A 14,598-nucleotide genomic window follows, 5' to 3' on the forward strand; every position below is an offset into this window, starting at 1 on the left:
ACCTAGAACTAAACTCTTCAGTGCTACATTTTTATTGTGGGTTATTCCCTACGGTGTTAGTTTTATTTTTGTTTCTAAGTACATATAGATGGTAATTCTCCAAACTTATCTAGCCAAAGCCCCCGTTTAAGACAACATTTCAGTTGAATTTTTTTTTAAATCCAAAGACTTCATATAATTAAAGTCAGTTTTATTGCATGAACAATTAAGAATTAAGAAGATATTCTGAGAGAAGCCAAAGTAAAGGATTGAACACCTTTTCAGTAGTTCAAATGTGCTGAATTCAAATTCCCTTCTAATACTTAAACTTAAAAAAAAAAAGATCCTGAAATATTGAAGTCCATTCTAACCCCCCTATCATCTTTGTACTTTCTATTATACCCCCCTTCATATTACCTATTTTGTTAGTACTAAAAATAATACATTAAGCAACCTTATTTTCCCAAGATAGTCAATTGCTACCAACCATTCCTTGCTACTTTATCTACAGTTTGCTAAACAGGTGACTATCATGAGCTTTGCAAATATAAGCTATTTAATACCACAGCTATTTAAGTTACTATGATTATAGGTAAGAATGCCTATATATCCACTACATTTACCACCACTGATAAAGTCATTCTTCGAGAACACTATAAAGGGAAGAATGTTGGTATGCTGCACAACTCAACTTGCAAATAGAGATTGTCCAGACAATGCTGCTACTGTCTCTGTTCCCCCTGCACTCAGTCAGTTCCCTCTCCAACTGTTTGCAAGCAATTCTGGTTCCTGGTAGTTCACTAAATCAACATGCAACAAAACCAGCAGGGTGACCCTGCATCTTTACCTGGAGACTAACAGGCAGAAAAAAACCTTATTAAATGTTATGTATTCAGTTAATGAAACACAATACCTTGTCCATATTAAGAGACCCACCTCCATAATTTGGAACTGTTATTTGGCTCCAATTGTAATTGGAAATTAAAATTTCAATTGCTTATAGAAGCCATATCCAGATTTTAAACTGTAGATTAAGCATCACAGTGCAAACCACAAATTAAATATCTCACTGAGAACATTAACTGATTAGAAACTCTTCTGTATATACAAAAGATTATACTTTTTCCTATGCATCACTGCTTCTTAAATACCCTCCTTTTCTCCCATGGCTCTCAGGATGGTTTCTGCTATCTCTGTAGCTACTATCTGTCAGATTGTGATGGGCTCACCAGATTAAGATCAGAGGTCACCACCACCAAGGGAATTTTATCCTTTAAACACTGATTACACTTACAGGAGACTTTTTTAGTCTATGGATACTGTGCTCTTCTATTATCTATGTAATTTAACAGCAGGAATACAACCAGTTCTTAATTTTCACACTTAACTGAAAGGAACAGTTTGTACTTAAATGCATTTGTCTAAAAATATCCAGCTTAAAAAAAAAAATCCAAAACAACCAACAACCCAAGAAATGTACCTCAAAGGAGCCAACATATACTGAAAAAAAAAAAAAAAATCCTGAACAAAGTGTTCCCAGTTGGAAAGCCAAAACAAGACAAGACTTGACACAAGAAGTCCTCGACATCATGAACTGACAAATACACACTAACCTCATAAGAAAAGCACAGCCCACTGTAGGATATGTGGCAAAAGAAAAGCACAAAGGATAAGAATAACTAGGAGCTACCTGCCTTCTGAAGAAAATGGAGGGAGAAGGAAAGAGAGGAAAAGGGAAAAGAGATTTCAACAGCTCCAACACACCTTGCATCACCATTTTTTGCTTCCCCTTCACTTATTTAATAACTATTATTAAAGCAACTTTTGGCAAATGGAAACTTGAGAGAAAGAAGCAGTTTTAACAAGTTATTGGCACAGACTACAGATGCTGCAAGTTACTTTACTGCATGCCATTTGTGCTTCACTTGCTCTTCAGATAGGTCTGTAATGCAAAACAGAAATTTTTATTGTGTTGTAAGAGGAAGTACTAGAGGTAACAAGCATTTATAATTAAACATTCAAACAACCATAATTTAAACACTAGATCAGCAGTAAATTCTGAAAAATTTAGGATTTGGATACTACATCAGCAAAAAATCAAAATCAGACTGGACACCAAACATTCTCAAGTTCTCTTTAGTAAAATATTGAATTTAACTCTCCTATTTAAAAACTAAATTTAAGAAAAAACAACCTCATTAAAGCAATTTCTCCGTAATTTCACAATTACATGGAGATCAATCGCTACTGAAACTTAGCTTTAAAGCTCAAAACACTCAGTTGTGTTCTATCTACCAGGAACTTCCTCACTTATTTGAAACTGCATAAAAAAGTTTTTGACAATACATAACCTATCAGGTACTGTTTACTCCAGGAGAAACTTGAAGAAAATATTAATTTCCTGCCTAACCCAAATTTAAGACTTGGCCATTCCCCACATCAATATATGTCATACAATATACAGAACTTAACAGGCAATGCAGATGATTATAATCTCACAAATGGCATCCAGGGGCAAGAGCTGACTGAGGTTACCTTCCTTCAGAACTAACAATTTAAGTTATCTACCATTAGTCAAATCACCTTTTCAATATTTTGTTTTGAAGCTATGAATATTTCATTCAAATTTGGCTTGGATTTATAGTTATATTTCTGAAGTCAATAGAACATGACTCGATGCAGTTTGATATTTCAAGCTAATCAGAAGAATACACAGCCTCTGAGTACACAGAAGTAGTTGGCATACTTTTCCTGATCATAACACATTACACTCCGCAATTATAAACTTCCTTGTTGCTTTAGTTTTTGTAATCTGTCTCCAGGTGCATTTGATGTGTTGAAATTCGAACATTTAATAAAAAAAAAAAGGTCACATCAAAATGAAATAAAGTTTAACAGAAATACATAGATACATACCTAAAAAATTAAAAATACATTCTATGTTTAAAGGTGACTTACTAGCAAAGCTTAAGTAAAGAGGTGCAGTCTGATGTCACAACCTACACAGTAAAAGAGTCTGTTGCCACTGAAACACTTACCTTAACCTCCTCTTCATTTATAGCCCCTTACCCTCTACAGCTTTTTGCCCCCAGACTGAGTCTAGCAGCTGGGTAGTCTTGGGAGACTCAACCATCTCAGCAGAAAATGAAGCCTGCAAATAAACCAGCTTAGACTAGTTTCCTGCTGAGTCTCTCCAAAGTTTTAACCTGATGTACTGACCACACAGGCAGAGACTGAGTTGTGTAGATTCTGCTGACAGGTGGGAGGGGGAGAAGCTGCCTGGAGGTGGGTGGGGAAGCCTCCTCATGCAGCTATAGCTGCCCGAGGAACCCAAGTGGCACCTGTTGCAACAAGTGGGAAGTCAAGCAATAGAAACAGGTCAACCCTTTTACATCTAGTTTTAGTCAGAGATTTAAATATAGGATCCAGCTTTGCTATGCTTTTTTTTTTCCATTATAAAATCCCCTTTGATGAAATCTACTATTGGAAAGAACCCAACCATTAAATAAACCAAAAACAAAAAAACCTCCTGGGTCCCTTTGAAGATGCCAACTGCTATGAATCCAAATTCTGGTTGTAGATACCTAGTCAGGTTTAGTCCTTGAGTTCTGTTAGAATCTCATCAGTTAACATGAAACCCTTAACACAATTTCTATGAGGAATCTTAATAGATTACACTTTATTAAGAATTTTTAGGTTGTCAGTTTCTTTTATAAAGAATATTTGAAAGAGTCTTGGTTTTAACAAAAAATTAAAAAAAGCCAAATGACATGTTACCTACCAAACAAAGCAGGAAAAAAAAAAAAGACAATTTTTGAGTCTACTTTTTTTTTTTTTTTTAATAAAAAACTTGGGAGGAAAAAAAATCCCATCAAAATAGATTCTGTGGGGTAGAATTCCTGCATTCCATCCTTGCAGTTTTCTTCATTACCCTCTCAGGACTGTGCATTTTCAAGAACAGCAAAGTGAGAACATTTATTTTGAAATGAGAACTCTGCAAATTTGACAGTGCTGTGTTCTTGAGAAGAGAAATGAAAGGGAAGGCTGATTGTCTCAATAGTGTAACACTAAGCAACAAGTTAAAAAGTACAATATTTTTCCTTTCTACATAATACAGGAGGAAATAAAAGCAATTGACTTCAGGCAGAACAGTGGCATCTAATCCTAATAGAAAAGAAAATCACAAAACTGGCTGAACATTTAGAACTAAATATAAACAGTTCCAAGGGTTAACTTGTCCCATAATAAACCACAGCAATGAAGCATTTACTCCTACATTTCTGAGAGGGAGGGCCGACTTATCAGCTCTGAGTTAATAGTACACCTGCCAAAACACAGATTTTAGTCACTATGAAGAGAACAAAGAATGATTATGTAGCCAACATTGGCATGTCTAGGACTGATTTAACTGGAGCTATGACCCCTATCCTACATAAAAAAAGTTAAAGCTGGCAAGAAGTTCCAAGAAGGAAGAATACTTCTGTCGTGACATTATACAAATATGCAATTTTTCCAACTTGCCATATTTAAACCATGAATTTAACATGCAGTAAGAGGCTTAAAATTTCAACATCCACTTATTTGCAGTGACTGGACTGGGGTAGGCTATTAGTAACATGGTCAAGCAAGGTAAAAATGATGAAATGTAGTTTAAAGCTGTCAATCCAGGAATGTACATTACACTAGTTGTTATTTTTGTACTGTGAATATAGACAGCCAAGTAATTTGGTATTTATCTGTTTGTGTCTGAATATAATATGTTTTTATATTTACTTAAATGCCATAATTTTGCTTCTAATAAACAAAAAAAAACCCAAGGTTAAAAATAAAAAGAAAAATATCTGCATTTTTAGAAGAATTATTACTGAAAATCATCGAAACAAATTTCAATGCCTTAAATTTTAATAAATAATTAGAAATAAATTTCAAGGTCAGAAATTACAGAAATTACCCTAGGCTGCAACCGCTCCTTGCAAATGTTTATCGTACAAGGTCAGCCTGTTTCAGAACTTGAAACACTGAAGCAAGTTTAGGAGAAAGTTCATACTCAGTGGTAAGAAAACTTACAGATTGCAAACAAAAAGCCATTCTCTTCTAAGGTCAAAGAAACCACAAAGCAGCATTCAATATCCAAATACAGTTCAGTGATGTGTTACTTCTCTATTCTTTTGAGGTTGCAGAACATTTTCATGGAACTTTTAATATTTGCTAAGAAGGTCCAAAGACATGTCCTGTCCCTGCAGCTCCAATGAGGATGGAGGAATTATCTGTAACTGACAACTCAATTGATATCTCAATTTCTTCTAATGCTTGGATAACAACACCAATGGTTAAATCCCAACCACACTTTGCAGTCTGTTTATTTAAGTACAATACCTCATTTAACAAGTGTTATGGTCAGCAGTTAAACTTATTTTTCACTGTTTAGGGGAATTAACAAAATTGTATAAATATTTTAACAGCTAATGGGAGGTGTTTAGCTGTCTGGTTTTTCATTGACCTTTGTGGAAATGGGTTGCTTGCTCAGTATAATTTTCAGAGATATATGAACATATCTTTAGGGCACTAGCTATTAAAAAAAAAATTGACCCAAATAATGCTTGAAGTCTTCTTTAAGACACAAATATTAAAAACACTCTTATCCAAAGTCCTACACTTAAATTTATAATGCTACCCCAAAACAGAACTCTTTATCATTAAAAACAGTGACACAACAAACACAACATACAGACTAGAATGTGACTCTCCACATTCTCCATGAAGAGGTCACCAGAAACCCTGGTGCAAATGAAAGTCCTGAAGAAACCTGCTAGGAATAAGTATACCAAAGCAGATTAAAAAAAAAAAAAACAACCAAAAAAACCCCCAAACAAACAAAAAAACCCCACAACCCAAATAAACAACAACAACAAAAAAAAAACCAAACCCAAAAACAAACAAAAAAAAAAAAAACAAACACACAAACCACCCACAAACCAATCTTCCAAAAGTTAGAAACCAGATCACTTGGTGTTTTACAATGACAAAACAAAGACAGAGAGCAGAAGACATGAAAAACCAAGTTAGATCAAAGTAATATTACTCTGGACTAAATAATCCAACCTGTTAGAGATGCAGTCTCAACACCAAATAAAAACAACTCTCTACAGCTGTCAGATGGACGTAGTTGGGAAAACATTAAAATTAAAGTCTGAATTAAAAATGAGTTATAAATAAGGGTATTAAAAGTTCATGAGGTTTTAATTAATCAAATTACATATAGCTAGTGTTTCAGCCTACAGTCTTGTTTTCAGCATAAAGCACTACATGTAAATATACTTCAGCCTTGTTAAGTTTGAGGGACTTTGTTCTAAATTAATGAGTAATCTTTCTCACCTGTTAATGTCCAGACTTGAAACACAGAAAAACATCAAACAGAAGCAAATTTAGAAGACAGTAATTGAGGTGAAATAAATGGCTACTACAGTTAAGTCTTCATCTACAAAGAAAATAACTGCTGGATATTATTCCTCCTCTGAAAGCTTAGACTGTACAAATATTGTGTTATAGAGCTGTAGTTCACAAAATTTCATTTGCTGGATATTGTACTAAAATCATAATGTTCCTGAATGTTATTTTTAAATGCTGAAACACATCCTTCAACTGGAAATTAGGCCTCTACAACAGTTTAACACTATAATTATTAACACTTTAGTTATTTCTATGGTGGATCGAGACAGTCGGAGCAACCAATTACTCAAAATTGTTCTCTCTTGAATTCCAGCATCTTTCTGGACACAAACAACACAACATACTCATATGCAACAAGCATATATATCAAGTGAATATTAAAACAGGTATAACAAATAGCACTGACTTTAATGAACTGGAAAAAATAATACTCTAGCTCAAGGCTGCTAAGCATTTGATGCTCCCACAGAATCCAGCTAACCTTCAGGGCCTCTCAAAAAATAGAATCCCTGCCTACATAGTCTGAGCACACATGAAATAATGAAAAAAAAAAAAAATTACTGGGAGCAATGTTTCATGAAACACAGAACTCTTTCATGTGACATAAGGACATTCAAAAGAAAAACTTCCTGGAATTCAGTGGCATGCTAACTTTAAGTAAACCACAACCTTCAAAACTCATGTTGCTTCCCAAATGAAAGAAATTTTGCAATCCTACTGGTATTTGCATGGAGATGGTTTGATTTTGGTTTTCTGTGGGTTTTTTTTTTTAAGAATACTTAGTTAAAAAGGTTATAAAAACCAGTGCTCCTTCCTGCATATATGCTTCCAGATGCTTCAGAACGTATGACCAGTTCTTAATGCTGCAATGAAGCAAAATTATTTTTACAGCAAAGCACAAGGCAGGGCTCCGTCTCTCAGAGATGGGATAGGAACATGGTACACCTGGCATAATTTCTAACTTTATGTGATTTTAAGTAATGAAGAACAATGTAAAGCATTTAAGTACCTTCACTTCCTATACAAAGACAGCATGGAAAACTACAGCCTACAGATTTTAAAATGCTAAATAACTTCTGGCTCACTATTCTACCCGATTGACAGTTATCAAAGTGATGCCACACTCTCAAAGACGTGGTTCCTATGGATTTTATGAAAATCGGTTGCCTTCCGGCAGAGGAACTGCAGTTAGTTCTGCCAGGAAAAATATCCACTCCCCTTCAGACCTCAGAGACACCAGCCACCAGCAGCTTAGCAGCTAGCCAGGCAGTACAAGCAATGTCAAACCAATTACAGCATATGCAGCATGCTACAGGAGGTGCCCAAGTCACCCAGCACTGGAGATAGGCACATTGGGACAGTCAGGCTTAGCCCATCAGGGACACTGGAGATGTGGAAGCTAATATGGGACTGTAAGTTCTACAAGTGGGAGTGTCAGGAGGAGGAGACTGAGATGCAGAACACATCAGGTTTTTTAGTTTTGGTACACCACAGTAGGTGAGCAGTAATTGGCACAGTGCTACTGACAGAAAAAATTCCAAGTTTCACTGTCATCAGTGGGCATCTTGGAACTGTATTTTCAAAGGAAGTTACATTGAAGCTCAAATCTACTGAAAATTCATTTCTCTTCTCTCCCAAAACTACCGAAGACAATAGTAATACTGTAAGAATGTAATTTTGAATTCTCTTGGTAACTGTACAAGATTCTGCATTTCAAACATTTAATAACAGCTGCATTTGTGATGTGAAAAAGTCTTAACCTCTTCAAAACAGTAAAGGGAAAAATTATGCACCCTAGTGATTTCAGAAAACATAAAATCAATTCAGAAAATGGCAGATAGGTTTAACTCTAGTTTCTTACTCTTCCTCTCCCTGAACAGCTAGCCTAAAGTTGCTATACAGAGAAGTTTGAGAGAAAAGTTTTTATGAATTCTGGAAAACATCTCCATCTTATTTTAGAAGGTATTTAGTAGCATAATTTGAGCAATTCTGCTACAAATAACCTGTAAAAGCAAAGAACCAGAGATAATTTGTTCTTACTTTTTTCAAACTCCAGGACACTTTGCCTCAACAAAAGCTACTGAGTCAACAGTTCTGTCAAAACACATCACATATTCTTTTAAGGTTTTAAAATCAAATAGTTTCTATTCTCTATCTGCTACTCATTATACTAGTTTGAAGAACATGACATTACAGTGGGTTGCCATCTTGTATGTTTGATTCCTTCAAATTCTAAGTAGTTCTCATTAGAACTGTCACTTCCATGGACTTATTCAACAACCCTTGAAACTCAAGCTAACCTTGACAATTTCAAAAAGCAATATAAACTCAATGGCCTTCACAGAGCTGAGGGCTGCAAAGGAGCCTGGATTGTTGGAGGAGCTGGTAAAAACCACAGCAAACTGAACCCTGCTGGCATATCCATCTATGACAAGCGAGCACAGAGCACTTTATCAGTACTGTGTTTAGTACACTTAATCTACACATAATCAACTTTGTAATCATGGATAGGTCTATGCCATAAGCAAGATATTTTGAACTTATTGCAATGCTCCCTACAAGTACACAAGGCTGCTTCACTAGAGATAAAGTGCATTTTTTTAAAGGCAGAAGTAGCCCAGTCTGAAATTAACCCCAGAATCCCAAACCTCAATTTTCTCCACCCTTCACTTCAGAAAGTGAAAATGTGACATACCCTACCTGAACATATTACTAGCTTTCTTCAGGATAGAATAATCAGGGGAGGCTATGCTGAGCCCTTACACAACCACAGGTATTGAGACTAATGGGGTGTCCTTGCTCAGAAGAAAGAAATTTTATCCCCTCAGAGAAAAAAAGATGCCCTTCCAAAGAGTCAGAAAAACAGCTGAGATGTGGTAAAAAGACAAAAATAACTATTAGTATCTAGTCTTGTAGATGAATTCCTGTCTTTTATTTCCAGTAAAACCTAACTTTTTTATAACCAGTTGGCATGCTTAATCAAGAATAAATTCCTACCCAGAAGACAGAGTTAGAAACATTTGAGTATTTTCACAATTTTAGAGACATTTTTTCAGTTAAAGCATCAATTAATTCAGAATTCATTGACTAACAATGATGGCTTGAAAAAAAAATTCTTCCATTATTTTTATTTAGATTTTAGATTAGGTAAAGCTCGCATCTTAATCTTTAATTTTAGATTATGCCCTTAATCTATAAAGCATATTGAGAAATGTAAGAACTGCTTATGAGAAGTTATTCTCAAAATAGGCCATGATCTTTGTCAGTGAAACTTCTCACTACTTCAGCCACACAATGTTTTATAAAGCAACAGCTTTATTAAACTTGTAAAGCAACATTAAGAGACCATGGTTACTATGTTTCATTTAATCACACACATCTAAAGCTAAGAGTTCTTTACACTTTTGTTTTGTCTGCTTCTGAAAAGCCTGAAAATTTAAATCTATTTTACTTGGATTCCAGAATTGAAGAAACTCCCTCTGCTGTTAATAAAACTCATGAGTTACACTTTACTTCCCTGTTCAGCTTTCAAAACCAAGTTTGTTAGTTTTCCTTTCCAATATGGAAAACATTTGTTTACCTATTAATTTCCCTTACTCTGATAGAAACACAGAACTTTTCCGACCTCCCAAAATCAGCCAAATCAAACAAGAGCATTCAAACCTAGATAGTCACTGCTGTTAATAAAAACTGGCTGTTCTCATAGCCCTTCTGTTTGTGGCACTTTCTCTTCAGTCCTGTCAATTTGGTTTCAGTGAAACCACACTAGATATGCTATAGAGATCCCAACTCTATAAAACTGTACTGAGAGAAGTAACATGCTTGCCTTTGAGATGCTTGCTATTGCCTGCCAACCACAAGCCCAGACACATACCTTTTCTGGATCAAATACACTGGTAGAAGGGGCTCCCTTTCCCTGGCTGGAAAAATTAGTCCCTGACTGCTTGCTAGGGAAGTAGTTTGAGAAGCATGCCTCACCACACCATATTAAGGGCAATCATTTTTAAAATTTATTGTTGAGGAAGAAAAAACATCCTTCTTAACAAAAATAACTAAGCTAGCACAAAACTGATACATTCATATACTACCTAGAGCTGCTTAAGGGTGAGCACTGAACCACTACCACTAGCAGTGCCTGGAAAGCAGTGACGAGCAGGTGAGGAATGGGTGCTGCCAGACCCCTGCCAGAGGTTGCAGCCACTGCAGAACTGCTACTATCCACGTCAAGCAAATCGCTCAGTCAACCCTGGCAGTATTCCACTCTCACTGTGCAAGACTGCAAAAGATTACAGAACAAGAATGAAGGGAAATTTCGATGAATGGATGAGTTTCCAGAACGGGGGATACTGCCATGACTTGCAGTCATTTTATATTCATGCTGTTAAACAGTATATGGTACCACCAGTGCACCATTGTCTTCTAACTCTATCATTTAGGTGGATGGTCAAGAGAAATAATTCTATTTAGCATATTCAATACTTCTTCAAACTAAGAAGTCTGTTTGAAGTTATCTTGCTAAGATTAAGAAATACAGATGAGAGATCTACTAGCTCAAGTTAAGTGCATCTGCAACTGGAGTTAATAATGGAAGAAGTGAATAGGCACACAGACTGAGGTTATAATCAAAAATATATTTTTAAATGCTCTGTCATTACCACTGTATGAAGAGATGATAATGGTAATCAATTCTCAGCAGTACCCAACTCAGCTCCCAGTATTATGCTAAACCACAGGGTTATGAATCTATTTCAGACACGAACTTTGTCACTGTCACTTAACATGCTGCTAGCATGCAGCAGCCCACTGTCTAAGGAGAGCCACTAAATAAATACTCAAGAATACTCATTCTGAACACAGCAGCAAATTAAAAGGGCACAAGCTGGGCTACAGACCACTTGCTAGAAATAAAGGTGTTGGCCATGACGCTAAATGGACAAGAGTTCACCGTCTGTGCTACAAACAGAATCACAAACACAGCTGAGCTAGGTTCTTTCTTTATCTAACAAATAGTGAGAGTATTCTCAGAACAGTCAGTCCCATGACTGAGCCTTGTCTTAACAGCCCATGCATGGTGACCTTCGAGACACACAGCCTCTTAAACAAAGTGCTTCAAACTTGAACGAAGCTTTTTTATTTCTACTGGACTACTTAAGGACTCCTAGCTGGAAAAAACAATAGTCTAACACATTGCTGCACCTTTGGAACGCTCAGAACAAAAATGAAAGAGTTGAGATTTAGGGAAACACAGAGATTTCAACTTTCAGGTCATCATTTCTACACACAACTACAACGGCAATCTATAAACACCATATTCTAGTAAGCCAGCTTTCCAAATGCACAGCGGCCAAAAACTCAGATGCTTCTGTACTGTCAGATGGACCAAGGAGCCATTAAGCACAAACTGAGCAACTCCCTCATTCCTTGCAGGTGCAGCCAAGGGATGAAAGCAAATCTGGCATCTGAACAGTATCTACTGGTATTAAGGTACTTGTTTTTTCCACCTCAATGTTGGCTAACTGGGTAAATTTTAACAATGTTAAATGCATGCAGTGAAAAACAAAAACACATGACTGTTCGGCAGTGAAACAGAAGTGATACCCTTATTAAATCTTTTCTTTACAAGGCGCTTGGTTCCTTGGGTAAGTTTTAAAAGGCAGGACCACACAACGCATCAGAGTTAAAACAGCCTTGTAGATTCGCCAATTGTGGCTGCGCACAGGATTTTATCCCGCTCTAAGGGGGCAGGAGTTTGCGTGCGCTGAAGGTACCCCCGGTTCCTCCCGACCTTTCCACGAGTTCACAGCCAGCTCACAGCCCGGCAAACCGACCTGCCGCTTGCCCAAGCTTCTGGCACGGGGTGCCCAAGTTGCGACACCCATCCCCCGGTGGAATAGGGCTCTCGGACGGAGCCCGTCCAGGCCCGGCCACCCGCCCCCGCGCCGCGGCCAGCGCCGCCGCGCCGGGACACCCCCGGCCCCGCGGCCGCAGGCGGGGACATCCCCTCGCCGTCGCGGTCCGAAGGTCCCTCGGCACCTCCCCCCACCGCCCGGCCCGACACTCACTGTTGCTCGACTTGAGGTCCCGGTGCAGGATGGGGACGATGGCCTCGTCGTGCAGGTAGAGCATGCCGCGGGCGATCTGCACCGCCCAGTTCACCAAGATGTGCGGGGGGATGCGGCGGCCCCCGCGGGCGGCCGCGGCCCCGGGGGCGGCGGCCAGGGCCCTGTTGAGGGATCCGCCGCGGGCGAACTCCATGACGAGGCAGAGGTTTGGCTCCCGCAGACAGACCCCGTGCAGGGCGATGATGTTGGGGTGCCGCAGCATGGAGAAGAGCTTGGCCTCCTGCCGCACGCTCTCCGCCGTGGCCGTGATGTCCTCGTCGGGGTCCTGCCGTGCCGCCTTCACGGCCACCTCGCGGCCCCGCCAGGTGGCCCGGTACACCTTCCCGAAGCCGCCCACGCCGATGATCTCCTGCAGCTCCAGGTGCTGGAAGTCGATCTCCGTTAGGGTCCCCGCGGGGTCCCCCCGCCCGCCGCCCCCCGCCGCCGCTCCCCCGCGGGGCTGGCGGGTCACGTAGTTGGCCGGGAAGATGCCGAGGCGGTGGCGGATCTTCCCCGCCCACCAGCCGTCGTCGCCGGACACCGCCGCGTCCTGCGACAGCACCTCCACCACGTCCCCTCGCCGCAGGCTCAGCTCGTCCTCGCCGCTCGCCTCGTAGTCGTACAGCGCCGTCCACAGCGGGCACGGACCCCCACTACCACCGGCGGCCGCCGCCGCCGCCCCGGCGTCCGGCAGAGCCATGGCAGCGAGCTCAGCCCCGGCGGCCACCAGCAGCAGCGCCGCCGACGCGGGAGCGCCCGCCCAGCCGCATCCTCACCTGCCGCCGCCGCCGCCGCGGAGCGGGAGCCGCGGGAGGGGAGGGCGGGGCGCGGGCAGGGGCGGGGCTGCCGGTCACCGCCGCCGCCGCGGGGCTCCGGCGGGGAGAGCGCAGGCGCGCGCGGAAAGGCGGGGAGGGCAGCGCCGGTGCCCCGCGCCCGCCCGCCCGGGCCCGCCCATTGGCCGCCCGCTGTCACGTGGCGAGGGCGCGGTCCCGCGGAGCGGGGGCGAGGCGGAGGGGCTGTGACTCCCCCTCTGTCCCTCAGCGGCTGCAGACCGGGCTCGGGGCGGGTGCCTCCGCCGCAGCTTCCCCTCGCCTTCCCTGTGCGGTTTTGGGGCTCCTTTGGAACAAACCCCAAGAGCGTTCCGAAGAAACCGAACTTCCTCGTTCGTGCTTGCTCTGCCACCTGCCCCCGCCGCTCGTGGGCTCTCACAGAATGGGTCAGGTTGGAAGGGACCACGGGGGGTCATCTGTTCCAAGCTCCCTGCTCAAGCAGGGCCATCCCAGAGTACATGGCACAGGATTGAGGCCAGGTGGTTCTCCAACATCTCCAGTGAAGGAGACTCCACAACCTCTCCAGACAATCTGTTCCAGTGCTCAGTCACTCTAACAGTAAAGAAGTTCTTCCTCATATTCAGGTGGAATTTCCCGTGCATCAGTTTCTGCCCGTTGCCTCTTGTCCTATTGCTCAGCCTCACTGAGAAGAGCCTGGCTCCATCCTGTTGGCACCCTCCCTTTAGACACTGGTAGACATTGATGAGGTCCCTTCTCAGTCATCTCTGCTCAAGGCTGAACAGGCCAGCTCCCTCCACCTGTCCTTGAGAGAGATGCTCTAGGCCCTTAATTATCCTTGTTGCCCTCCTCTGAACCCACTGCAACTCTCCCCTACTCACCACCCTGAACATGCACGGGCTGATAGAGTCCCAGCCCTGTGTGATGTGATCTCACAATCCTTTCAATTAAGAGGTTGCCTGAAAATAGCAAATGCTGTGTATGTGCTATTTCTGGGTGAAGATTCTCCTGGTTTTAAGTGGAAAAATTGTATCACTTTCTAAACTACAGTTGTCCTTTCCTTGGAAGTTGGAGGGAAGTGCGTGGGCTGGGGACGCCCTCCCATCTTGCCAGCGTGGTGTGAGACAGTGGTTCAAAGTGGAAGGAAATGAGTTTTCATGCCAGGAGCCAATCACTGTGCTGTGGGACCTGTGGTTATGGATGTGGCCTCCTCAGCAGAGGCCCTGAGGAGGACAGCAAAAGCTTGGGAAAGGTGTAAAACTGCACTGCTGTGTTGAATG

At 41.2% G+C, this 14,598-nt stretch overlaps 1 protein-coding gene across 3 annotated transcripts in view; it reads right to left on the reverse strand.

Annotated features, from left to right (window-relative positions):
- MAP3K21 (mitogen-activated protein kinase kinase kinase 21) overlaps positions 1–13,361 on the reverse strand; it is a 40,240-nt gene extending 26,879 nt beyond the window's left edge. For 2 of the 3 annotated variants that reach the window (XM_021527112.4, XM_085575428.1), the window contains exon 1: positions 12,492–13,360. In XM_021527112.4, coding sequence (XP_021382787.4) covers positions 12,492–13,230 — 739 coding nt within the window. In that variant the 5' untranslated portion in view covers positions 13,231–13,360. Of the gene's footprint in view, positions 1–12,491 lie in introns of all 3 variants that reach the window. The other variant, XM_085575427.1, reaches the window with a different exon arrangement.
- Positions 13,362–14,598: the final 1,237 nt, after the last annotated feature.

The sequence above is a fragment of the Lonchura striata genome, chromosome 3 (assembly GCF_050655825.1).
Source record: "Lonchura striata isolate lonStrDom1 chromosome 3, ASM5065582v1, whole genome shotgun sequence".
NCBI lineage: Eukaryota > Metazoa > Chordata > Aves > Passeriformes > Estrildidae > Lonchura > Lonchura striata.